General features: G+C 44.5%; 2 protein-coding genes and 1 long non-coding RNA gene across 3 annotated transcripts; 1 reads left to right on the top strand and 2 right to left on the bottom strand.

Moving 5' to 3' along the window:
* Positions 1–3,007: 3,007 nt before the first annotated feature.
* On the top strand, positions 3,008–11,093 carry FDPS (farnesyl diphosphate synthase). The gene is made up of 10 exons (XM_061558506.1): positions 3,008–3,275; positions 5,080–5,260; positions 5,743–5,883; positions 6,225–6,305; positions 6,426–6,548; positions 7,558–7,646; positions 8,090–8,162; positions 8,293–8,370; positions 9,052–9,186; positions 9,606–11,093. Exons 1-10 carry the CDS (start codon positions 3,082–3,084, stop codon positions 9,804–9,806), a joined length of 1,296 nt encoding a protein of 431 aa, XP_061414490.1. The 5' UTR covers positions 3,008–3,081; the 3' UTR covers positions 9,807–11,093.
* A 45-nt stretch (positions 11,094–11,138) lies between these two features.
* LOC133346704 (uncharacterized) lies at positions 11,139–13,889 on the bottom strand. Its single transcript, XR_009755587.1, has 4 exons — positions 13,524–13,889; positions 12,722–12,882; positions 12,218–12,362; positions 11,139–12,050 (listed from the first exon to the last, which is right to left on the bottom strand). It is a non-coding gene; the product is annotated as an uncharacterized LOC133346704 (long non-coding RNA).
* A 431-nt stretch (positions 13,890–14,320) lies between these two features.
* LOC133346703 (ciliary neurotrophic factor receptor subunit alpha-like) lies at positions 14,321–22,579 on the bottom strand. The gene is made up of 8 exons (XM_061558507.1): positions 22,405–22,579; positions 21,271–21,340; positions 20,357–20,614; positions 20,117–20,231; positions 18,651–18,805; positions 17,691–17,848; positions 16,079–16,217; positions 14,321–15,150 (listed from the first exon to the last, which is right to left on the bottom strand). Exons 2-8 carry the CDS (start codon positions 21,338–21,340, stop codon positions 14,861–14,863), a joined length of 1,185 nt encoding a protein of 394 aa, XP_061414491.1. The 5' UTR covers positions 22,405–22,579; the 3' UTR covers positions 14,321–14,860.
* Positions 22,580–27,398: the final 4,819 nt, after the last annotated feature.

The raw sequence follows: 27,398 nt of genomic DNA, 5'->3' as shown, positions 1-27,398 counted from the left end.
ATCAAAGGGGCCTCCAACCAAATTTTGCTTAGGGCCCCCAAAGGTCTAGGGCCGGTTCTGTTCCAGCTCAAGGGATTTTCCGCATACATTTACGAAGTGAAGAAGAAGGAAACAAGGTTGATAAGATAACTAATGTGGGGTGCAAGTTGGTTCAGATAAAAACCGGTCTGGCATATTGGCAACTCATTCGACGTGTCCGTTGTGGTCATGTGATATATTGGGGGTGGTTTCTGTCGTCCCAGGGGAAAGAACTTACTATAGGGGCAAATGTGAGCACAGTACCATCTACATATACATTTTCCATGACGCAAATTAATGTATTTGTTTTGATATTTATGATATAACTCAGCTTCATATTTGGACCCGTATTTAAAAAAAAAATCGGCGGTCCTTGTCGATAAAATCAGATATTTCACTATCATTGACTCAAGCAATCCCGACTTGCTGACACTGTTGAAATCGGTGCACGGTTTGCTTGCATTGAATCAATACTGCTAAAATTATTAACTCCCACGCTGTTGAGCCGATGATATGTGTAAGTTGTATTTTTATGTGGCGAGACATTTAAACATTTTTTTTACGTTTTTTATGTGACCAGGTAAGGCCCACTTAGTTATATCGCTCTTTTTCAGACGCGATCTGGCCACATGATGGTTAAACGACGTGTGGAAATGTATAGCAGCCAAATACTTTAAACGCATGGTTGTTCACCTTTACTGCAGCTTGTATGTTAATCAAATATGTTACTAAATACACATGTTAATTTAATATTATAAAAAATATATTGCCGGTATCGACATTTACATCCATTAATCTGTCTTCGTTAAAGAAAAATCCACGTGCTGCGCCGTAATTAGTTAATTACAAAAATTGTAGCCATGCACCATAGATGATAACATGCACACCACACAAATAATCTCCGACTGAATCAGGTGGTGACTGCGAGTTGACAACGAATGGAAAATCGTTGACATATTTTACATCTTCTTGGTTCTTTCGGTAAAGTCACGTAGAAGGGAAAAAAATAAAAACAATTCTCACACCTGATGATGATTGCCAGTGTTGCAATCTAAACGTCGTGATAATTATATTGTTTTATTTTTGTTATTTTCTCACACCTTACGATGATTGCTTGTGTTGCAATCGAAACATCGTGAGAATTGTATTGTTTTATTTTTAAAATTTATTTTTTTTCCCTTCTACGTGACTTTACCGAAATAACCGAGAATATTAATCCCTGTAGTCACGAAATCTTTAAATCGAAATATTTTACATCTTCACAGCCTCTTCGTTACTGCGAACAATTGGGGCTCGCTCGCCGAGTGCAAGTGGCTATCGCTTCCCTCCCCCACTGCTTAATCTCAGCCCCATTGCTCCGACGTGGTAAATGAACACGTGCAGCCCTTTGATCTTATCCACTGCTGGATGGGATGAAGGGGGGGGGGGGGCTCTTGGAGCCACGCAATGTGTGACTGGGATGACTGAGCGGGCCATGCGGTTTATTTGCGTTTCAAGAGTGCTCTGTATTGCATTGGATCATGTAGGGACCTTTACCGAAAGAACGTAAACTTTTTACGTTGTTTATGTTTCATTTGCAAGTGCTATTTAAGGGCCATTGCCCGAAACATCGCCTATGTGTGTAGTTTGCCTTTTTCGGCCAGCCGATATTGTTTTTTTGTTGTGCTCGTGCACAACCTGCCAACGCAGCAGCAGCATAATTAAATATGTAATGATGTGGTTTAATAATCTTTTGAGGAGCTATTTTGTTGTTATACATCGCACAATTCACAAATCAATGTCACGACCAGCTGTCACCCGCTGTGACGTCATCTCACCATTTAGCACGATGACGTCACGCGCTCATGTGACGCGCATGCGTCCGACAATGTGAACCGCCTCAAATCGTCCTATGGCTCTCGCGAAACTCCGCCGGTGTTTAAAGTTAAATCGCGAGCCCGACAAATGAATCGCCTCCTCGTGCAATAGGTACGTACAAAGCCATTTCTCCTCGCGTAATGGTCGGTTTTTTTTTTACCTTTTACGGGCGACAAATATAACCGCTGCGTTGTGTGTCGACAAACAAGTCTGGCCGTGTGAAGTGGGAAGGCCTTCCGCGTTATGACGTCACTGGCGTTTAATGCGCTTTGTGACGTCATTGTATCAGAATATTACTGGCAGGAACCTCCTGGTGACACCAGCCCACAGGGGATTATTGTGTCCGTCGTGCAGGGAGGGGCTGGGTGGGGAGGGGCAGGGTGGGGAAGAGCTGGGTGGGGAGGGGATGGTGGGGAGGGGCTGGGTGGGAGGGGTGGGACTGGGTGGGGAGTGGATGGTGGGGCTGGGTGGGGAGGGGCTGGGTGGGAGGGGTGGGACTGGGTGGGGAGGGGATGGTGGGGCTGGGTGGGGAGGGGCTGGGTGGGAGGGGTGGGGCTGGGTGGGGAGGGGCTGGTCACCCCGTGGTGCCCTTATAAAACTCAACGTTTAACCTACTCACGCCGGCTTGTGCCCGCCCTCACAGTCGGGCATATTTGCGGAATACACCACGCCGCCGTTGACCCTGGCCATTGACCGAGCAACCCAACGTTCCTACCAGCTCCCTCCGCAGGAATGTGTTGATGCTGAAGGAATCCGATGAGCTACAAAGCTCTTCACAGATGTCCAGTAGGGGCGGGTCAGAACGTTACGACAAACAATACAAACATAGGATCGGAGTAAAAAAGCATACGAAAGTTAGACAAATCACTTTCAAAAAGACACACAACTAAAACTTTGTTTTAATCTTACCAGTTAAAGCCCCACGGAGCTTATTAACTTATTTAGCAGAAGCAACCTGGCCAAACAATAATAACACAACAAAAGTGACCGAATTATGGCGTGAACATTTATTCGACAGGCTCGATGACGCAATCGTTCGAAGCGATGAAGTGACGTCACGCCCGCGGAGGCGAGCGAAGCGAGGTGGGGCCGAGGGGAGGGGGGGGGCCCGAGGGGAGGGGGTTGTGAGGGGGCTGTAGTGGGGGGGAGGTGACAGAGAGCGAAGCCACGCCCCCCCCCACCACCGCTGCTCGCGCCAGGCCGCGCATGGGTCTCGCGCGCGCCTCCCATTGGCGGAGGCTGCTCGAGCGGTTCCGTGGCGCGAGCGCCTCGTCCAATGGGGAGCTGGCGAGGCCAGGCCCCCGCGTGACGTCACTCGCACGCCGCACGTGTCACGATCAGCTGCTGCTGCGACTGCTGCCACTGCCGCGGCTGCTCAAAGCGGAGTCGCGACCGGCCAGGTGAGTGGGTAGAGATGGATAGATTCGTGACTGGGATATGCGGTTCATTATATATTGTTATTTGCGGCCGCTGTTTGCCACGTTGCTATAATAGAGTCGGCCGCCACCGGGTCTCCCCGCCGTGGTTGAGGCGTCGCTTGTGGTCGACCCAGCAACTCTCATCCGCTCCCCCCCCCCCCCCCCCCATTTGCGTTGTCTATAGATGTTATCCATCTCCTCTTCGCCTTTCTTTCGTCTTCCTGCTGTCGTTTTAAACGACTCCGTTCATGACCATTCCCTCAGCATATGCCCGGTTGCAGGCTCACTCTTGGCTCTGCTCGCTTTGTGGACGATACTTTTGCCTCCCCAATTGTGTTTGGGATCGTCCTCAATTGCCTTGTTAGCTCTCGTTCACAGTTCTGCTCTTTCAAGCATTTTCTCTTCCTGCCCAGCTTTCTGCTCCGTAAAACTAAAAATCTCCACACATCCGTCAATAACACTGCCTTTAACACATCAATGTGAGTGCTATTAATAAGGGTCCTTGCCCGAAACGTCACCGCTTATACATTGCACAACAACGCAGTGTTGTTGGTATGGGTTGTGGTGTTGGTTATTTGTGCTTGTGCGCCACTGCCAACGTCTCGTGTTCAAATTATATCACCGATTTGTTTATCTTTCGATTTAAAGCTTTCGTGACTGCAGGGATTCATCTTCTTGGTTCTTTCGGTAAAGTCACGTAGAAGGGAAGTAATAAAATAATAAAAAGAAAACAATAAAAGAAAACAATTAAATAATTCTCACATAATTATTTTATTGTTTTATTTTTATTATTTTATTACTTCCCTTCTACGTGACTTTACCGAAAGAACCAAGAAGTTGTATATTTTTGCTTGAAGTTTCATTGTCATTTTCTTTCCACGTACTATTCCAGTCCATTGCAGCCTTGTGTCCACATCCGCCCTGTTACAGTATTTGGATACACATTTTTTACGTAATTTTATTAAGCAATTACTTGAATCAACTCGTGTGCAGTTTCTGGTTAGATTATTACGTCACATGATCGTGCGAGATAGCGGTAGGCTTGTGCAGGATTTCACCCAGCACTGGATTGATCATGGCTTATTTAATAACCCAGTTTATAAATCTGTACAATAAATGTAACTCGTTCTTATTGGCCACTTCCCATAGACCTCGAACACCCTTCCTCCACAAGTCTGTCCGTTCTTCTGCCTGCCCCCTGTTCAACTCAAGACTCAAGACCTCGTCTCAAACCGCATTTGTGTGCAGACAGGGGATGTTCCTAAATCTGGACTTTATTTGGGCCATCATTGTCTGGAATACGCAACCAACATAATTGGCATTTGTACAGCATCTAAATGCACCTGTACCTCTTGGCATATAAAAGAGGCTAAAATGGAAAGTCCCGAGCCTGGGTTTGATTAGTGGCAGGAAGTTAAATAGCACAGGTGGCTGTGAGAATGAAGTGCCATCCAACTCAATCAAGGCAGGAAATGAGATTGAGTGACCTTTGTTACTGGAGTGTGGAGTGCTTAGAAGGGAAGTGAAAATGAGAGGTGGGACAAAGGTCGGATAGAGTCCATGTAGGATCTTGAAAATGGTGAGCATAGTGTTTATGTTTGGGTGTTGGATTGGGGACCAGTGGAGAGGAGCGATTGGCTGCGATGGAAACATCGTTTTTCAACTCACCTGTAATGAACAAGTAATACCTTACCTTTTCAGGCGATGACCTTTGTTAAGAGGAGAGAATAGCCGTGTAATTAGCCCCTAGGGAAATTGGAATAAGTGTGTGTGCATGCGTGCTCAGTTTCAGATTTTGGAGCAGCATTTGCGACCCATACCCAGCAACCATGAGCAATGACAAGAAGCAACAGGCCAAGGCGGACACCCAGGCATTTGACCAGCTCTTTGGGCAGCTTGCAGCTGATCTCACCCAGGCTGACCTCGATCACCCTGAGATTGGTGACGCCATCAAGAGGCTCAAGGAGGTGAGGCATTAAGGAGGGGGAGAATTGCAGCTCTCCGATGTGTTTTCGGGTTGCACCGACATTTTGCTGGGGAAGTGTCTTCACTTCGGTTTTTCGAGCTTTCTGGACTTAATATCCTGAAAAAGTTGCCTCCACGTAGAGCTTAAATTCGTACATCATCGTATAAAAACCTACATTCCCGCTCGCAAGTATCTACGTGAGTGGAGCAGTTAGCCCAACCCTTTCCCCTTCCCAGAACCCAGGAACACTTTTTATAATCTGTGCCTTTTACTGGGCTCTGGTCAAATAATAAAACACGTCATGCCGAACAACCCAGAAACATCGACGTCAGATCCTTACAGCACAACCGTGAAAATATACACTGTATGAATAGTGATTTTTGTCACTGCTGCAGCATTGGGTGACCTGGTTGAAATACTCGGCTCATTGGGGGAGGGGAATATTTGCTTGTTGGATGTCACTGTGTGAAATCTGAAATTCAGGTTCTGGAGTACAACGTGCCGGGAGGGAAACGTAACCGCGGACTCTCTGTGATCGCCTCATTCCGTGAGCTGGCCAGTACGTCACAGCACACGGAGGAGAATGTCACGCGAGCACTGGTCGTGGGCTGGTGCGTCGAGCTGGTAAGCCGCCGTACACAACAGCTGTGAGCAGGCACAGTGGCGCACGCCTGCAATACGGCAATTTGGAGACGAGGGTTGGTGGATACTTGTGGAATACTAAAAACTGCTGGTTTGTGAGTGGCCAAAAGGTGGCACGACAGCCCAAGTGGGTCCATGCGTGCAATTTTTCCCTTTCGTACTGTACAGATTCCTCCCACGTGAAAACATTCATTGAAAAGGAATTGGTCACATCACAATGTCGTTTTTTTTTCTTCAGAAAAACGTACAGTGTATGTGATTTTATACTGCAAAAGTGTTTTTAAATGCAGTGTGAAGTTAACGACTTGGTGTCATTCTTGCAGCTCCAGGCATTTTTCTTGGTAGCCGATGACTTGATGGATCAGTCGACGACAAGAAGAGGACAGCTGTGCTGGTACAAGAAGGTATACGTTTGCCAGCAGCATAGCTTTTAAGAAAATTATTGTTTTGCCTTGAGCTCCATTGGTGCTTTTGTGTTTAACATACATTTGCGTAGCTAATTGAACCGTGCTTTGTGTTGGCAGGAGAACGTAGGCAATGATGCCGTCAACGATTCCTTTCTTCTGGAGGCCACCATTTACAGGTTGCTGAAAAAATATTGTCGAGAGCAGCCCTACTACCTCCACCTTTTGGAGCTCTTTCTGCAGGTACCGGCCAAGAAGCCACATTTTAAACAGCCACCATTTAACTTTAAAAAATATATATAAAATTAATTCCACATCCTCCCTCGCATCATGCATTGCAAAATCCTGACGTTCTGGAATGCGTTACCAGGTGCATCGACGGTATCAGGCACACAGGACTCATTAGAGCAGGCGTGGGGCGAGGGGGCAGGAATTTGCTTTGGGTAGGGAGGGGGGTGGAGGAAGGGGGGGTGGTCATTGCCGTTCTGGGCTCAGGTATTTAAGATTGTTTTAAGGTTTAGGAATGAACCCCATGTTCATCTGTATTCTTCTTCCTTGTCTCTGAGCTAGTAGCTCAGATGTTCCAGTGCTGAGAATGGGCCTAATACTATTTAACGTTTGAATGATAAAGGCAAACATGCATTTGCACGTGACCTGTCATCTTATGCATTCATATTTATCACTTTGTAAATGAGAGAAGACCCTTCCATAATCGCGTCATGCCTGTGCAGGTGGAAGGGCCTCCACTAGAGGGAGCTCTAGAGGTCATTTGGCCATTTTTTCCATCATTTTTCACCCTCCATTGTGTTGGTTTAGTTTTTATGGCGTGCAAACTGTTTGCTTTGATCTACGTCTTTCTGATGTTTGTCGCAACTTATAGGGAGGTATCCCCAACATAAACCGATATTACTGGTATCTGCACAAAATTGTCATCTTCCTACTATTTGTGGCTATAGAGGAGGTGTTCTTGTTCGAAGTATACTCTTTGGGTCTTTCGGTAAAGTCACTTAGATAGAAAAATTAACATAAAAATCACGACGTTTCGATTGCAACACAAGCAATCGTCCTCAGGTGAAAACATATAGCAAGAGAGCTGCTGAAGTAGGGTGTTATATAGGCCTGAGATGGGTGCAGCCCAAAAACATTCTGGACATTGTTAAAAGGAATCATTTTTGGTCTGATTGCATTTTAGAGAATTAGTAAATTATGGTTATGTTGTTTTCCTCTTGATGTGCCCTCCTATATTTTTCAGACAACTTACCAGACTGAGCTGGGGCAAGCGCTGGATCTCATGTCGGCACAGCCAAACAAAATTGACCTGAGCATATTCACAGAACAGCGGTATGACCCACGGTCTGATTATACAATGATGGCTTGAGGAAATCTCCTGAGTTTCTGACAAAAACCAGTCGGGGGGGGGGGGGCGGGTGTACCTTTCAAAAATGCCTTGCCTGCTTTCATGTTTGCAGTGTAAGGTTTATTGCGAGTTGCAGATAATTAAGACAGATGTATGGACTTTTAAGGGCAGTGGTTTAGAAACAAGTTGGAAACTATATGACCAATGAAATCGATAACAATTGTTTCAGTCACGGTTAACAATTCAAAATTAATTTTGTTTCAACAAGTGTATGGTGTCTTAAGGTATTGGGCGGTGGCTATAAAATGGAAACTGACAAGTAAAATTAATATATATTTTTTATCCTTTGCCAATAATTTAATATTTGTTTCCAGTTCATAGATCGTAAGAGGTACATTCTTAATTTCTTTTTTTATTTCCTTTTCAGATACAAAGCCATCGTGAAATATAAGACGGCATTTTATTCATTCTATTTGCCTGTGGCTGCTGCCATGTACATTGTAAGTATGTTTGGTTAATTTATACCACCATATACCATTTAAAAAAGGAAGATTGTTGATGTTTGAAATTACCATTCGCATCAGTACAATTTCAACATAACCCACTTATTGGTGGTGGCTTTTTTTTCAGGCTGGCATTGAGAGTGAAGAGGCCCATGAAAATGCTAAAGCGATTCTGCTGGAGATGGGGGAGTTCTTTCAAATCCAGGTGCTTCACCAGCACTTCTTCATAATTGAGCTTTCCCAATCCGAGCAAACTTTGCCCGAGCCCGCTGCTTCTTGTCTATAAACGGCCTCGCATACCCAGCATTCACCGTTAGGGTGGGAAATGTTAAATCCATAACTCCAAAGGCAGTTCACATTACATTTGATTTTCCAGACATCCATTATTTCTCGGAATCGCTTTGTTGATCACAGCTTTAGATAAGTTAAATGTTACCTTTTGTGTTTTTTGACAATGGAACGAATTCTCTTTTGTATAATAACAGATGCGATAACATTTTACTGGTAGGAACCTCCTGGTTACACCAGCACACAGGGGATTATTGTGTCTGTCCATCGTGCATCCAAAAATGGGAGGGGTGGGGAGGGTGGGGAGGGGCCGGGTGGGGAGGGTGGGGCTGGGTGGGGGGTGGGAGGGGTGGTGCTGGGTGGGGAGGGGCTGGTCACCCAGTGGTGGTCTTATAAAACTCAACGTTTAACCTACTCACGCCGGCTTGTGCCCGCCCTCACAGTCTGCCATATTTGTGGAATGCACCACGACGCCGTTGACCCTGGCCATTGACCGAGCAACCCAACGTTCCCACCAGCTCCCTCCGCAGGAATGTGTAAAATTAGCTAATGCCATTTCCCATGCCCTCATGACACCACACATGTGTGCCTGCTGTAGGACGATTATCTGGATTGCTTTGGAGATCCAGAGGTGACCGGAAAGATTGGTACCGATATCGAAGATAATAAGTGTGGCTGGCTGGTGGTGCAAGCTCTTAAGAAGGCCAGCCCGGAGCAGAGAATTATCTTGGAGGTAAAGTTTGTCTGTTCCATTTACCACCACCAGATGGTGCTCCATTACAACTCCACAGGATCATCTCAAGTCGTATCAAAATATACATTTTGTAGCATTGTACAGGCTCACGTAGTGTGGGCACACGATATGGATATCTATGTTTAAGCACAATGATTGCTTTTATTTATACAATAATTTTAGAATTGAATGTTTTAATACCGATTAGCACGGTTCACTGTGTATGGTGCGAAAGAAGTTCAACATAATAGTTGATTTGGCATGTTATGCAATGCCTTATTAAACTAAACTTGATTAACATGTTTTCAAAGTGGTTCAGCTACAAACCATCCGGGACATGACCGTTTACACAAAGGAAGACCTATCAACGGTTTGTGTCGCTCCCGGCGCCAACGCGCCTTTCGTGTCTTACGTCACAGGAGAACTACGGGCGTCACGACGTGGAAAAGATTGCGCGCGTCAAGGACGTGTACACGGCGCTGGAGCTAGAGCGAGTTTACCACGAGTACGAGGACTGCAGCTACCGCACGCTCACGGCGCTCATCAAGCAGCACGCCGGCAGCCTGCCCGAAGAAGTCTTTTTGGCCTTCGCTCGCAAAATCTACAAGCGCCAAAAGTGATGGCGTCCACCTTTTTTTAGGTTGGATTTTGTTTTGTTAAGACGCACACTGGCCTGCGATGTTTGGCCACGGACGTAGGATAAGGTTTCTGCTTACGAAGGCTGTTGGGAGGAAAATGGAATGCAAGGTCTGTATTTGAAGGCGCACACCAACGGAACAATGTTTACTGAACTGGTACCCTGCATTCTACTGATGCAGTGATCTGATTGGTGTCGGTCTACCAGAATGAGCTATTGAGTATGGTGAATCTGTCGATTGGAACATGGTTGGTCATACCACATTTAACATGTTTTTGATCTCTGTGGCTTAGGATTAAGAGTATACTATCGATGATGATTCGTCGGATGTACATCTGTCCAGAAGAGATACTTTAAACTACATTTCAGGGTGATTTTTGGGCCTGCATGCTTTATGGTAACAAAAATCAAACCCATGCTCCTACTTGGATGCCCACACAGCCTTTCAATTGAAATTGATCAAGTGATCTGTCCTGGCTCTTTGGTTCTTTCGGTAAAGTCACGTAGGTATAACATAAAATAAATCACGACGTTTCGGGCGCTTGTGTTGACTTTACCGAAAGAACCAAAGAGTGGATTCCTGCAGTCACGAAAGCTTCAAATCAAGATTGATCTGTCCTGGGTTTGTAGATTTCCCCAGAGAAGCACAATCTTGACAGGTGATTGGTGGAGTGCTTGCTCTGTCATGTGTTTCACTTTTCCGATTTTGGCAAACATGGGGGTACATCTCTTTATCACTTACACAGCTGTGGCAGCATCTGTGTCTACCCAACCACTGGTGAGTGGGTTCCTTGATCAACAACAAAAACTCCTCATGAAAGCTACTTGCACTGTTATGTGCAATGTGCTGATGGCATGGAAACATTAACTCTATTTGGTGGCGACGTAGATTATTGGTAACCCAATGAAGATTTAACTTTGGACCAATGCGGGGCCAACGTTGGTCCGACGGTTCCAACCACATGCCAGAGTTGATCCATCGTTGCATGTTTACTGGGAACCACTTGACCAGAAACAATTTGAAATTATTAAATATGTATTGTGTTATGTTTAGCTGGACAACATACAATGCAGGAGTTGTAAGTGTTCTTGCTCTGGCCATCAGGTTTATTTTTTTTCAAGTAATTGAATACTGTTTGATTAACCATATGCTCTATTGGTTATACCTAATGTGGGTTCATGATAAAACACTATCCAATGTTTCTCCGCTTTGTATTCTTTACATTGAACTTTGAAAATGAGTTAATAAAGGCAGTGATTTTTTTCTGGATTTTTTATTCCACAAGTATATCATTTTCCAGTGTTTACAGCTCCCCAGAAATGTTGCAACCATTGATAATGCATCGACTATGTAATTATTCAGATGCACAGCCAGGAATAGTGTTTGTCTGTATCATAAGAGTAGTGGCACCATGTAGCATTCTCGTTCCACTTTCATCACAGTCAAGTAAAAAAAATGTACAAGTACCTGCAGCGTTACTTTTGTTCATATTAGACCATGGTACAAAATAGTATTTACATCTTGAATATTAGTATGGTGTTTCGGTATTTCATATGGATCTGTCATTACACAGTACAGCTTCTAAGAACCTTCTTAGATATAACCAAACACATTTTTACAAATGCCAGATGGCATAAGAGCAGTCATCATTGGAGTGTAAATGTTAAGAGATTTTTTTTCGTGAAGGTTCTGCTTGGAAAGTATAGGTTTTGCATTTTTTGTCTATCTTTGAAACTCAGATAACGAGTACCTGCAGAAAGCCTGTGCATGTGAGGGTAGACTATGGTAATCAAACTGCGTATAGGTCAGACAGTTGTCACATCTCCCTCTGGCAGCTTGCAAGTGGGTGTTGTTTACATGGTGATTCAATACATGATCCATCAACTCCATTGCATGTGTGTTTCCCCACACAGTAAATTGTTCTGGCAACAGATATTCAATCATGATATGAATAAGGGCGAGAGCTTTTGTGCATGCAGTGGGCACGCCTTTGTGTGCGTGCGTGCGTGTTGTAGAATTAAACGGGTAGCCTCGGTGAATTAATATCCAGGGCCAAAGTCGCCACCTTCCTGGATGGGCAAGGGGATGTCCTTGGTGGCATTCGTGCGGTACACCTCGCATACTCGAAGGGCCAGTTTGGTTTGGCTCAGCAGAGCTCCAGTCCCAAAAGACTCGCCACAAACGCCAAGATGATGAATGGTAATGCAGAAACTGAAGTGGCCTGGTCTGTTAAAAAAAAAATCACATTGTGGATTTTAACAAGAGCACAGTCATCGCATGTGCACATCTCTCAATAAATCATCTTAAGTTAATATTGTGGGAAAACAAGTCTTGATTTAAATGAATGATCAAATGATGGATTAGTATGCAATGGGGAGAGAAGTCGTACTTACTATATGGGAGGGTGATGAGTTTGCTCCATTCGCTCCACTCCCCATTGTTGGCAGCATCCTTTGCTGCCACTTGGATAGCATATTGGATGCCTGGTGCCACACCAGTCAAGGTGTAGCTGTACGTGTTATAGCCCGAGACTTCCACCTGAAAGGTGAAAAGCAACGCTTTCAACTACACTTAAGTAAATACTTTGCAATGTTTAAATCGCGTAACTAACATGCCAAACAAATATGGGTAGTGAAATTGCACGTGCTTGTGCCTTTCCCGTCACTGAAAACCAGACGTGCGTGTGCCTTTCACGTCGCTAAAAACAATCCCCATGAAGGTTAAAATGTATTTGCTATTTAGTTAGAAGTCTGACCCTGAACTATGTATACCTGGATGATATGAAAAAATCGAAATACCTTCACAAATGTTTTTTTTTACTTAAAAGTTAGAATATTGATGCTACATCTAAACTCAATATAGCACGTGTAAAAATAAACACAAATGGCAAGATGTACCACATGGGTGATGTTGAACCTGAGTCGATATTGCAGGGGGAAAACCTCTGGCAGTCGCCAGGAGGCTGGTGAAGCCCAGCGCACGGACACTGAAGGTCTGGATGGACCTGGTGACAGACCTGATGGGCAGCTCTGCAGTACCACTGGATGCTCAGGTCTCACTGGGGCGGGAGGGAGGGGAGCACAACAGTGGGGACACCCATAGCTAAGCTGTGACTGCCAGGGCTTGATTGCTCTTAATATTTTCCAGGTCACTGGTAGATCGGCGTTGACACGTGAAAAACAGCCACAGCCATCGCGAGAGGTATCCTGGATATGGTAATGTGGGTACTGTAAAGATGTCCTTGGTTGCTGACCCAGATAGATCGAGCTTAAATTAGTCCCTGGTTAAACATTTTCATTCGGCTTCAGCACGAGACTACACGATGGAAACAACCATTCTGCCATTGCAGACTTTCAGCTGCAGCTTCTACAATGTTATATAATCCAGATGTATATTTCCTCCTGTTAACATGACATTAATGACCATGCTGCAGAAGCGTTGGATGCTAATACAGATTAAATTGAATCTTTAGTGTACCTTTATTTGCAAATATTTTCTATTTAGTGTAAATTATCAAGAGGTGACTTTCATGAACACAAGAGTCCACACTTATTTCAACACCTAAGCAGGTTAAGCAACATGCTGCAATGCATAACAATCAGAAATTATAATCTCCTGGCTTTGATAATTTGTCAGCAAACATGAAGCAGGTTCAGACAGCATTAAAGCCATACACAACAAGGTAGGTTTGGGCCTTACGGATGGTTTTTAATTGGAGCTGAACGGATGAATTTGTGACGCCAAAGGAATTTGAGGCTGACACACGCAACTCAAGAGTGGGCGATGGACTTCCCGGCCATGCGCCGATGCACACATTGCCACCACCCAGCAATGTGCAGTCTACAACCGTGTCATTGTCCAAGAACCTACAACCAAGAGCAAGGAAGGGCCACAACAAAAAACATGGTTAATGACGAATATTGACACTTGACATAGGTCTTACGTTTCCATTGCTGTGTTGTTTTTAAATACAAGTAGCACATGTTCAAATGTAAAATTCGTTAAAGCAAACCTTCTTTAGATATATAAACCAATGCTACTGTACATGGTGTATCATACTGTTGAACAGTTAACTTTACACATGCACAGTATTAATTGTATTGGCAATGAACTTGGGACTTTTCTTACCGGTACTGGACCTTGAAGTTTACCCTGTTCTCATTACTCCACACACACTTAAAATGTATGTAATTCACTGCTCTGCATTGTATTTTTGCTGGTTTTGGCATTGCTAGGGAAAACAATGGAAAGTAATAAAAATACGCATTATTGTACATCACTTATAGGCATTTGAATATACTCGACACACTTAAGTCAATGTTTTTGGGATTATTTTGTACATCAATCTGAACGTTTCTGGAATGCAGAGAATTGCTTAATGTACACGCACACAGCACCGCTATATACATGTAAACACGTGCATTCTGAGACCCCATTTTTTAAACCTGGTCAAACTCGCACGGCATTGGGAGGCCTTCATCTCGTAGGGGATTGAGAAAAGGCCGTGTATATTATAACATTTTTTTGCAGAGATTTTTTTAAGTTACGGAATAACTATGAATACTGCCGGATGAAGGCCTTTCCACGTCGTGCGATGGGGCTTGTTTTATTATTCTCCACCACCGCACTGCTCAGTGTGGGTTTGTGATGAGGGGCCCAGAAGCAGCTTGTGTAGAATTCTCCGTTGTTGGGAATAAAAAATTCGGGTCGCTGATTAGATTCCAAGAACACAGGATGAGATGTTACTATCCTTTGTGCAAGCACTTCCAAGAGTTCATGAACAGTGAGCCTGGTGAAATTTGGGGAGCGCATCATCAGTAGTGTACCTTTGGTTCCTAGGGTGTTTCGGCCTTTCACACTATACACCCTCCCCAAAGGCGGCCAGTGACAGGGTGATCAATCCTACGCTTGCGTCCCATTCCCAATTAGTCATAGGAGTTGCCTTGTTGTTGATAGCGCAGTGCACTCGTGACTGTGCCATTGCTCCACATAATGAAACAAATTCCAATCATATGTATACGCACGTGCGCAAAACTTCATGCAAAGTTGCGGTCAATTAAAAAAAAATCAAAACGCTGGGTCTGCATCTTACATCCGAGGTTGAGCAGAATGTAGTCTACAGCATCATTCGTGCCGGCAGGGGAACAGGAGTAGGACCCTGCGTGCTGAGCACTGGCATTGTTGAGCGTGAGGCGGTTCTGCCGGAGAGAGACGTCGCTGTTGGCTGTGAGTCCAGAGCCATTCAATGTCCACACGAATTGGCCACCCATTGTATCTTCAGGGAAGCTACACTTCAAGGTGACCTCCGAGCCAAGAACGCCAAACACTGCGTGACAGAGTGACACGCAGAGGGGATACAACTCCGCCATGGGGGTGGGTTTATGTGAAGCGATGTGCAGTCATGCATCTTCAGAGGAAGAAGTCAAGTACTGCAGAACACATGTACATGCCCAACGTGTGACCTGTGCTTCCACATAATAATAATAATAATGATATCCAGAACTGCATATGTGTTAAATTTCGATTTAAAGCTTTCGTGACTGCTGGGATTCATCTTCTTGGTTCTTTCGGTCAAGTCACGTAGAAGGGAAGTAATACAATCATAAAAATAAAACATAATAAATAATTCTCACGACGTTTCGGCTGCTTGCGTTGTGGCCGAAACGTCGTGAGAATTATTTTATTATATTTTATTTTTATTATTTTATTACTTCCCTTCTACGTGACTTGACCGAAAGAACCAAGCAGATGCATATGTGTTCATTTACATTCCATTTTGTTAATCCAATGCTGGATAAGGACCTCGTCACGCCTTACGGGCCAGGATATCTGACCATTATGGATGTTGCTGCATTGTACTATCTTGGTCACAATGCCTATTGTACCTGTCTTTTTGCACGCAGTACTTATCCAGGCTCAGCTCATCTTAGCTTCCGACATCGGGTGCATTCCGGATGATGTATAGGCACACCATCAATACTGTATTATGTCGAAACTGCTATTTAGTTCCATGAGTTGAGTCATTGTATGTACACCTTCAGTTAAAAAAACAACACCTCAAAGGAAGGTGACTTCAACAAGCATATAATCGAGTATAGCGGGTTCGTGATTTGGTCATCGGCCCAGTGATGTATTCAGAGCAGCGTAGATGTGCGGTAATGATTTTTGAAAGACAATGGGGGTCCTTTTTTCTTCAACAGTGCAATCAATTCACGTGTAACCACAAAGGGACGATGGGATGCAGAAATACCCACCCTGCTTTGTCCCTACGTAGACTTGGGGGCTCCACTCACTCCACCTGCCCAGAAAGATATCGTGGCAATGCACACGCACCACGTACGGCTCCCCTTGACGAGCGTCAGTGATGGTGAAATGATTCTCGTTCAATTCCACCTGCCAACAGAGGTACGGGGCATCCACTACGTTCACGACTCGAGTCACCGACAAAACACTCTAATCAAAGTCAAATATAACAGTTTAACACGTCGGCTTTCGCGACCAATATTGTCCATAATAGAGGTTTTTTGGCTTAGATAATTGTTTGCCGTACGGTACTTATGTTTACATCCATGTTGCTCTTGTTTCAATGTTCTGCAGTAACTGTATACTAAAATTAGTTTTAGTTTTAAAGCAGGTTTTAAAACGATAAATTTAGTAATTTCAAAAGGTCTCCATATCTTTTTTTGACGCAAGTATGTTGGAATTTAATATTTTGAATTACACATCTTTGTGCACTGCAATAGACATTGTACACTACACAGCCGTGACAAAACGTATATACTCTACTGTGATGATATAAAACAGGTGAATCCCAGCATACTTAGTATATCGAGATGACATCACAGCACTTGTACATATTCTGCACAGAGCCATGTGAAGGCCACCGGTGGTGGCATTTATTTTTTATTTTAACGCAGCAGAAGTACCTCGCTGCTCATTCACATAGGCCACAAGTATTTGCCTAGTTATTCCTGAACCCTTAGGGAAGGAGGGTAGCCACCTGTGAGTAAAAATATCACAGTGCTGGGGTTGGGCAGAGCGATTAAAGTGCAAAACTCCTCTTTATCCACGACCTATAACCTGCTACTATTCTTCCTATTATCCATTATCATCTTAGGATAACAGGACGCAAAGCATTCGTATTTTGCCCCCACATCGCCATGGTAAGATAAGTTCTCCTCTACAGGTACTCCTCTATTTACGAAAATTCGACTTACGATCTTTCAGAGATACGAACAAACCTGTCCGTATGTCCAGTTGCCTGTTGGGACCGAGAGTCGTAAGTTCAACCGCCGGGCCATACATGGCAGTGGTGGCATCTACATCTGCAGAACATGAAGGACCAGTGGCATCTACATCTACAGGAGATTATACAACTTTTAAATCCATTCCCCGTGTTTAGTGTACACCAGGACAATATGTTTGGAATCGACAAGAGTAATGTTGGACTTATGAACAAATCGACTTGCAAACAGACCTCTGGAATCGTCTTGGTTCTTTCGGTAAAGTCACGTAGAAGGGAAATAATAAAATAATAAAAATAAAACATAATAAAATAATTTTACATTACTTCATTATTTTATTTTATTATATAATTTTAATATAGTACTTATTATATTATATTGTTATATGATTATATTTTATTATTTTAGTATAATATTATATTATATTGTTATATTATTTTATTATGTGAAATATTTTATTATTTAATTATTTCCCTTCTACGTGACTTTACCGAAAGAACCAAGAAGATGAATCCCTGCAGTCACGAAAGCTTTAAATCGAAATTTAGACCTCTACAACCTAACTCGTTCGTAAGTAGAGGAGTCCCTGCATATGCAAGTACGGTGCCCTGCCTGTACTCACCGTTTGCCAGCTTGATGTTTGATTCGGCTTGTAGTCCATTTCATACTTGAGTTGCATGTCACTATTCCACGTGGACGGCTCCTGCCAGGTGACAAGAATGCTGCTTTTGGCATTCTTCACACGGTGCGCCGTCACGTTCTCTGGAGGATCCGGCTGAACTGATATTTTTTTGACACAACATGCAAAAATGGCACATTCTAGTTAGACAGGGCAATGTGTGTGCCAAAGTAGGCATTCAACCACACGTGTCCTTGCAGGAGTGAAAATGTGAAATAAACTCCGTACAGAGGATATTACTCTATACTCCACTGCATATGTACCGACGGTAATAATTTCACTGGTAATGATGCATTAATGTGTTGATTTGAAGTTGCACTCTTAGGTTCGCAATACATGCATCGTATCATACACACAGGGATCGATTATTGCCGATTAATGTACAATGTTGCATCTAATTGTATTACCTACCTTGTAAGGCACTGGAGGCTACATTTACCAATAATTATATGTTTTAATCGTGTCAACACCGAATCGTGACCGTTCGTCGAATCGCAAAGGGAGAGCAAATAGACACATGCTTAATTATGGATACGTTGATTTACATAATACAAGCATTGCAGGCGTTAAAATACATCATGGTCTCGTTAATTTAAATTTATCATGGTTTCATTTTTTTCACAATAACACCCACTGTATTGTACGAATGGTAGTAATACACAAAACATAAATGTCTTCTCGCTGGGCAGTGCTCATTGAACTATGTATGATGGATCTGAGCCAGTGATAGAACGTTTACATTGTTTGCGTAAAACAAATAGAGTTGTCAGACATGATTACGAAAACATACGCATCGTTAACCCTGGTGTTGCTTCACATAACCGCTGCTCACCCCCGACCTGTCGAGTTTATACACACATCACGAGCAAAACACACAGCAGTCGTATTGCAGTTATAACGTACCGATGTTATCCGTGTAGGTGGCGGTAACATTTGTGGATCCGAGGTCGTTGACTGCAGTTACTGTGAGTGTGAACATCTCAACAGCAAACAAATATACATTTCGTATAAGACAGCTGTCTTTACTTTCTGTGAGACAATCTTTGAATGATTTATCCCTAAGAAACACACACACACACGTTTTTTTCAGTCCACATACAGTAATTCATACCCGAAGTGATTATGATTATGCATTCATGTAAATTAAAGATGTATTCCTGAATTTTCGAATGAAGCCATGTCAATGACATAAATATGACATTCCATATGAGCTCAGGCATTATTTTTTCCAATAGATCAAAAAACGTGACGTCACCAGAAGCGACATCGTTCATAAGGCGTCACGTTGGCACTTTACCTGCCAAAAGTGCTGTCACCTGACATCGTTTTGGCAATACGCGATGTCTTCTTTGCTTAATTTACGACATGTAAATGTTTGCATATGAAGTTTCGATTTTACTGTGTAATAAAATAAGTATAAATTAAAGTACCATTTGTTTTGATATTCAATTACGGTTCATACACGATGAAAGTTGTTAAAATCAAATAATGTTACGTGACCGGCCCTCTCTCCAGCCACCAAAACTTTTTCCCTCCATAAAGTATTAGACAAGTGCCGTCGGTCAACCCCATCCTGCACTTCATCACGTCCCCCCTGAGTGCCCCCCTTTTGCACGTGACTACCCCCAGGACCCCCCCCCCTCCCCGCATATCGTCCCAGTACCCCACGCACTCCCCCATCCATGCTTCCCCTCATTGGTGACCCCCCACCCGCGCCCCCCACCCAAGTACCAGCCACCCATGCCCCCCTCCGCTCTGCGCGCTGTGCGAAGCATGCCCCCCAGGCCAGTCAGAACGCGTGCTGAGCGGCGCGTGGCCAGCCAGGCTGCAAAACTTTTTTTTTTCTCGTATACTATGATTTGCAAAAGGAGTGTAAACATCTGAAAATGTGATATCTGAAAAAAGAACATGGAATATTAAACTCATGCCGACTGTACTTCAGTACCGAATGATGAAATTTGGAATGCAATGTCCAGAGCATGGCATTGTACAGTATCAGGAGAATAAACACATTCCTGCGGAGGGAGCTGGTAGGAACGTTGGGTTGCTCGGTCAATGGCCAGGGTCAACGGCGGCGTAGTGTATTCCGCAAATATGGCCAACTGTGAGGGCGGGCACAAGCCGGCGTGAGTAGGTTAAACGTTGAGTTTTATAAGGGCACCACGGGGTGACCAGCCCCTCCCCACCCAGCCCCACCCCTCCCACCTAGCCCCACCCTCCCCACCCAGCCCCTCCCCACCCTCCCCTCTCCACCCAGCCCCACCCCTCCCATTTTTGGATGCACGACGGACGGACACAATAATCCGCTGTGGGCTGGTGGAACCAGGTGGTTCCTATCAGTATGATTCTGCCGCTGTGCTGTTGCTCACCAGTACACGGCAGTGTAATTGGTGGGCAGGAAAGTTTCTCTGTTTAAATGGAAGGTGCAGAGGCAATTTGAGTAATCGTTGCACCTGCAGGAGACGTTTATCGAATGTGGAGGATCTGAAATGCACAAGAAAAATGCGGTTTGTTCAGATATCACTCAACTTACACCATTTAAATAAACACAAAACCCAACTTGGCAAATTCGCGTAATGCTCATATTATTTCTCCCTGCGCATACTCACATCCTGGCTTGAAAGCAACGCGGTCCAACTCGCGGCCCGTGCTGGCATCGTGGCACGAGTATTCTCCTCGATTCGAGAGGACGACTTTCTTTAATCTCAGGAGGGTGCTCTGAATGAAGAAGTCGGAGCTGTTGTGCATCGCTGAGCCGTTCAGTCGCCACACAACGACGTTGTCGGAGCGAAGTCTCGCCGTGCTCACAGGCAGACAACGCATCTCAAACGGCAGTCCGATTTCCCCGTAAAGGAATCTGAGCGAACCTGCGAATACAAACAAGGGGAACAACAACAAAATATACAAAGATCCACGTAATTTCTGCTCGCGAGTAACACCTATGAAGGTCGGAACGGTACACGAGGGGGTGGGTGGGTGGCCAGCACCACGCCCGACCCGCCTTTGCCTCTCTAGTAGCGATGTTTACACACCGCACCGGGTACTCATTTGAGGCCGAGTCGACCTAGGGGGAGGCCCAGGACCGGTTCAAATCATCGTCACTGGTGTTGGCCGTGAGCGGGAATCGAACTGGAATGGTCGGATTCAAAGCGCAGCGTAGCGCGAACCACTCTCAGCTCACGTGGGGCAAAGGAACGGGAGACCCCGCTTGATGTCGCGTTAAGTCCTGCTCTGTCATTCTGCGAACCTAATGACAGCAGTTCGAATGAAGTTTGTGTTCACCCTGTATGCACTGTTATAGCTGACGTGTTGTCAATTCTATCACGCCGACTTCAAGTAAGATTTGGAGTTGGTGGGAACACACGGTAAGGTAACACGAGAGCCGAAGAGGTAGACCACGATCTGACTGGTTGTCTAGCATCAAACATGGCATCCAGCGAAAGACACACGAATGGAGAGAGATTAGTTTAATGACCACCCGCATGAAGGTTTCTGTTAAAAAAGAAACTGTTTCTCAACTTACTGGCAGTTGTCAACCAGCAAGTCAGAAGGATAGCTGTTACAATGATGCACTTTTTCTCAAAACACGCCATCTGCAAAAAACAAACCACACACACGCACACATAAATGGGCATAGACTAGAGTGTAAGTAGTTCTTGGGGTCAGTGAATTCTGTTGGTTTTCTCCCCCCCAAAGGAACAACGTCATTGTGGAGTGAGTCCGTGGCCCAGTGGTTTGCGCACTCCGACACGAACTCGGTGAGCACCGTTAGACTACCAGCCAAACATCAGCGGCGGCTGGTACGGTGTGAAAAAAAGCAATAATTATCAGGACTGCCGACACAAAGGCGGACGGGGTGCTGTCCCACCCCCCTTCTCGCTGGCTTCAAGGCCACCTTCAGAGTCTGTCGGCGTTGTAGAGCGTGCGACGTGTTTGCCCGGCGCTAATTCTAGATTTGAAGCTTTCGTGACTGCAAGGATTCATATTCTTAGGTTTTTTCGGTAAAGTCAAGTAGGTAAAAAACATCAAAATGACGGAGACTTGTGTTGCCTCCGAAACGTCGTGATTTTTTGTTTTATTTTATTTTATTTTCATTAATTTTTATGTTTTTACCTACGTGACTTTACCGGAAAAAACCTAAGAATATTTGCCCGGCGCATCTCACCTTTAGTCTCTCTCTCTTTCTTTGAACCTATCTACGTGAATTTCGATTTAAAGCTTTCGTGACTGCAGGGATTCATCTTCTTGGTTCTTTCGGTAAAGTCACGTAGAATTTAAATAATAAAATAATAAAGATAAAACATAATAAAATAATTCTCACGACGTTTCGGCCACAACGCAAGCAGCCGTCCTCAGGTGAGGAACAGGTGTTCTTCACCTGAGGAACAGGTGTTTTTCACCTGAGGACGGCTGCTTGCGTTGTGGCCGAAACGTCGTGAGAATTATTTTATTATGTTTTATTTTTATTATTTTATTATTTCCATTCTACGTGACTTTACCGAAAGAACCAAGAAGATCTATCTACGTGACTTTACCGAAAGACCCAAGAATACGAGACCCCACCCCCCCATTACACCATATTCATAGCTGCACATAGCACTCGGGATATCCCCCCCCCCCCAAATAAATAAAACGCCAAACAGCAAACACACCTTACCTGCGAGTGGAATGTTATTGTTGAACGTCTTTCTTCACCGTATACGCAGCCAGCAAGCCAGCCGTGCTAATCGGAGCTTTGCGAGTGAGTGTGTGTATGTGTATGTATAAACACACACCCTTCTACTAACACAGCCCTAACACAAAACCAGCATAACAACATCAGTTTAAAATACTTCACCCCCTTCAAGACGCCCCCCTCCCTCCCTCTCCCCCTGGGTTTAAGCCCCTTTCGTCAGCGCTGGTTGCTGTCGAGGGCACGACCCAAAGCGACGGTGATGGAACCCGCGCTCGGCACCGCGCGCGTGTTCTCTCGCTTGAAGGGGGGCAGAGAGAGAGGGGAAGAGTGGGCGGCTTTTGTGTGGACGAGTGTGTGTGTGTGGGGGTGGTGGTTCGCTTTCGTGTTCATTTGCTGAAGTTCACCGTTGGGGTTTTTTTGGTTGATGTTTGGCTGTGGCACAGGTTGGTTAAGGAATGAGCATATCTGTGAACTTCTTATAAGTGCCCGACCTTAGTACAGCCCAATTCAGATCGTATTGGTCACCACGTGTCCTTATACATCTCAACGTTCATCCTATAAAGTCCCATCACAAGGGAGTAACACAAACATGTAGACAATCACCAATACTACACTCACCACTAGTACACTCACCACTACACTCACCACCACACTCACCACTAGTACACTCACCACTAGTACACTCACCACTACACTCACCACTAGTACACTCACCACTACACTCACCATTAGTACACTCACCACTAGTACACTCACCATTACTACAGTCACCACTACACTCACCACTAGTACACTCACCACTACTACACTAACCATTACACTCACCACTAGTACACTCACCACTACACTCACCACTAGTACACTCACCACTAGTACACTCACCATTACTACACTCACCACTACACTCACCACTAGTACACTCACCACTAGTACACTCACCACTACTACACTAACCACTACACTCACCACTAGTACACTCACCACTACACTCACCACTACTATACTCACCACGAGTACATTCACCACTAGTAGACTCACCACTACTACACTAACCACTACACTCACCACTAGTACACTCACCACTTGTACACTCATCACTGCTACACTCACCACTAGCACACTCACCACTAGTACACTCATCACTACACTCACTCACCACCACTACACTCACCACTACACTCACCACTAGTACACTCACCACCACTACACTCACCACTAGTACACTCACCACTACTACACTAACCACTACACTCACCACTAGTACACTCACCACTACACTCACCACTACTACACTCACCACTACTACACTCACCACTACTACACTCCCTACTAGTACACTCACCACTAATACACTCACCACTACTACACTGACCACGAGTACACTCACCACTAGTACACTCACCATTACTACACTCACCACTACATACTTGTGAACCCCTTATATGTGCCCGATCTTATTACAGACAAATTCAGAGACCTTATTGGTCACCACGTGCCCCTTATCAATCTCAACGTTCATCCGACAAAGCCCCATCACAAGTGACAACACAAACAGACACATTATAATGTTTTGCCCGTATTGAAACGGCTGTACCCCGTATTGGACGTGAAAACTCAATTTCCCTTTACAAGAATACGGTTGTAAACCGTGTGGGTTGACAGCTATGAAGGCTCATGTAGATGCGGAGAAACTAACGGATACACAATCCCCACGTTCATCGTGTTGTCCAGCCGGAAAACCCGCGTCAGGGGTGGCGGAGTGCAAGGTCGTAATTATAATAAATATTGGGGGGGAGCACATCCCCCCCAATATTCAAATATACTCAAAATCTCCCCCCCCCCCCCAATATATTGCTATAAAATACATTTCTGTCTATATGATTGTGGTTATGGCTATACTTTATTAATCCTTAATCTCATTACATACAATGAAACAAGAAAAGGTAAAAAAGAAAAAAACAGAGCAATGTAATACAATAACACTATTAGACATTATTGTAAAAAATAAATAAAAACTCCATCCTATGTGTTAGTAATTTTTTTTTATATTTTAGGCAGGAAATTCGCTTTCAAATTTAGATTTTTTTTTCTGGAGGGGGGACCCCCAGACCCCCTGGAAGATTTGGTCCCACCCAATGTTGACTCCATGGCTACGGCCTTGGCGGAGTGTATTATCGCTGTGATGTCCCCTTCGCATTTGTGTGGATCGGGGGGCGTTGTGGCGTCGTTCGACTTACACATGTTGCGCGCTCTGTTCTGGATGACCACGGTCGCACACCTCCAGTGGCAGGGCCGTCTCACATTGACATGCTAATCTCTCACATTTACGTACAAATTCCTTCTCTAGCTCCGCCCACTTACCCTTCGGTTGGACCCACCAAAATCCTATATAAACTCTTGTTGCAGCAGCTCTTTCTTCTACGTCAGCAGTTTTCCTGCTGTGTTTATTTCACCTGATGACGGTTGCTTGTGTTGCGATCGAAACGTCGTGATCTATTAATTTGCTATCTTCGTGACCTTATCGAAAGAACCAAAGAGTATGAATTATGTAAAGGTTCAGAACGTACAATTATCAAGTTATTTTTTTTCCAACAGCACTCCAACCCACTCGGGATATTTTCAATAACTGTCCTCGGTAAATATCATCATTAGCCACGATCAGTCGACTGCTGGATACACCATAATACTAGACTGTACTCTATATGCCATTGGGTTAAGATGTAGGCGTTGAAGTACAAATGTGTAATTCTAGATTTGAAGCTTTCGTGACTGCAAGGAATCATACTATTAGTTTTTTCGGTAAAGTCACGTAGGTAAAAAAATGAAATTAAAATTAATAAAAATTATATTTGAAAAATGAAATTCAAATTAGTAAAAAATATTTTATTATTATTTTTATTTCATTTTTTTACCTATGTGACTTTACCGAAAAAACTACGAGTACAGATGTGTAGTTTGACTGAGGTTACCAAGTACAATTATGATCGTGTATACTTCTAAAGGTCGAATAGTAGGAATCTAAATGATACTCTATACATTGTGTATGCGTAAAACAATGCTGTTAATTTAGCATAATAAAAACGATCACATAGCATATTAACAGAATTCCTAGGTGCTAATGTGTGTAAATATAAAATTGGTGTGGTTTCTTGACCGCGGTTTTGGATAACAGATACAAAACCAAATGCTGGGGTGTTGAGGCTGAGTCACTGGGCTTCTTAATGTGCTGAAAATTGAAAATGAGAATCGACAAATAATAATTCCACACGATTTCATGAGGTTAAACAATTTCAACTTGTCCAGTGAGCATGCTATTTCTTGTCGTGTGAATCAAAAGAATTGCTCCATCGGTTATGTATGTTATGTTGAACTTCTTTCGCACCGTACGTAGCCAACCGTGCTCATCGGAGGTGTGGGGGAAGGACAACAAACTAAACACAAAAAGAATTTCGAAAGAAATGCGTTTTCAATCTAGATTGAAACAAAAGGCCTTTGTCCCCAGCATGGCAATCGTGATGTGAACGTAACCATTGCATTTTACCTTAATCTTAAGAGTCCACAATACATAAGGTCCATCCATAGTGTACCATAGACCCAAAGTGAACAAACATATTTTGTGTATACAGTATACCCGGTGGAGTTTGACTATTCCATACAAAGGACGAAGACTAAATAAAGGTTTTTTTTAACGAGTAGTAATGTGGCAGTTTAACAGATGCCATTAGTCACACTACTATTTTTTCACACTGCATTAGATATTGCCCAACGACGAATGCTACTTGTATGTAGTAAGTAGGCGTATGCCGTTTGTTGAAGAAGTAGCGTGGTGTACTCCGATACATTTGTCGGGGCTTTTTTTGTAACTTCACACCGTAAAAAAAAAACCCAGCAACATTTTCAGGAAACCGAACAAACGGCTGCTGCTGTTTTGGGGTTAAATTTCCCTGTCACCGTGACGGCTAACGAGTGAAATCGTGCAACGAGCGACGAATGCGTGGCACTTGACAGGACTCGGGCTATAACCTCACGCCCAATGCGTGAGACTTGAGACCTGGCTTCAGTATGAACGCAACAATCCTTCGTGCGGGACTGGTGGTGTTGGGTCGGTGGTGTCTGCGGCATATTGATGCCTGAATCGTACAACAAAGCGACGAGCGCGTGCCACTTGGGATCAGGCCTCGTGTTTGTCTCACGCCTAATGCGTGAGACTTTGAGGGGGTGGGAGGCGGCGTTGACGGCGGTGGGGTGAGGGTCTGGACTGTTAGGGTCCTGCGCATCGAATTCAAAATGTGGCCACCGAGTCTGCGTCTGCTGCCCAGTGGCGGTCGCGCGTAATCTGTCCCCGGCCAACGTCAGCGTCCGGGGCCGTGGTTCCTGCCACGTGGTTTTTGCGGCGGAGATTGTTCCGATCTCCGAGGGGAAAATCGGGGGGCGGTGTGGAGTTTTATCAGCGAGGAAAATATGCCCCGGGCAGAGAGAGAGTATCGATCTCGCTCCACGCGCCCACCAGTGCGAAAAGTTCAAATTGTCTCTGTCTCTCCGTATGTGTTGAACTTCTTTCGAACCGTACGTAAGCCAACTAATCTGTGTCCACACGCCACGGTGCATGAGCACACGGCCAATTGAGTCGTGGTGGTGGTAAGTTGTGGGTGGTGGGGGGGTGGAATTCTACTTAACATTTTATCTTAGCTGTGCATTGGGTTCCTGCCATGCAACTTACTGTTTTTTTTTGCTTCGTACTCAAACAAAGCTTGCAGGTTCAATAGAGGCAACGTTGGACAATTTTCTACGTCTGCAAGCCGGATGGACGTGACAGTACATGCAGCAACGGATTCTTGAATCTATCTGTGTGGGGCCTTTAAGTGTGTATCTATATATATATAAAATCGCAAATCTATCTGTCTGTCTGTGTGTCGCCGGACCATACGCAGTTTCATTGGACGGCGGTTGCCCCTAGCAACGGGTAGCGACGCATT

This window comes from Lethenteron reissneri, chromosome 24 (genome assembly GCF_015708825.2).
Source record: "Lethenteron reissneri isolate LAM-NWPU_2019-01 chromosome 24, ASM1570882v1, whole genome shotgun sequence".
Classification (NCBI taxonomy): Eukaryota; Metazoa; Chordata; class Hyperoartia; order Petromyzontiformes; family Petromyzontidae; genus Lethenteron; species Lethenteron reissneri.
This window is presented reverse-complemented; position numbering and strand designations above follow the sequence as displayed.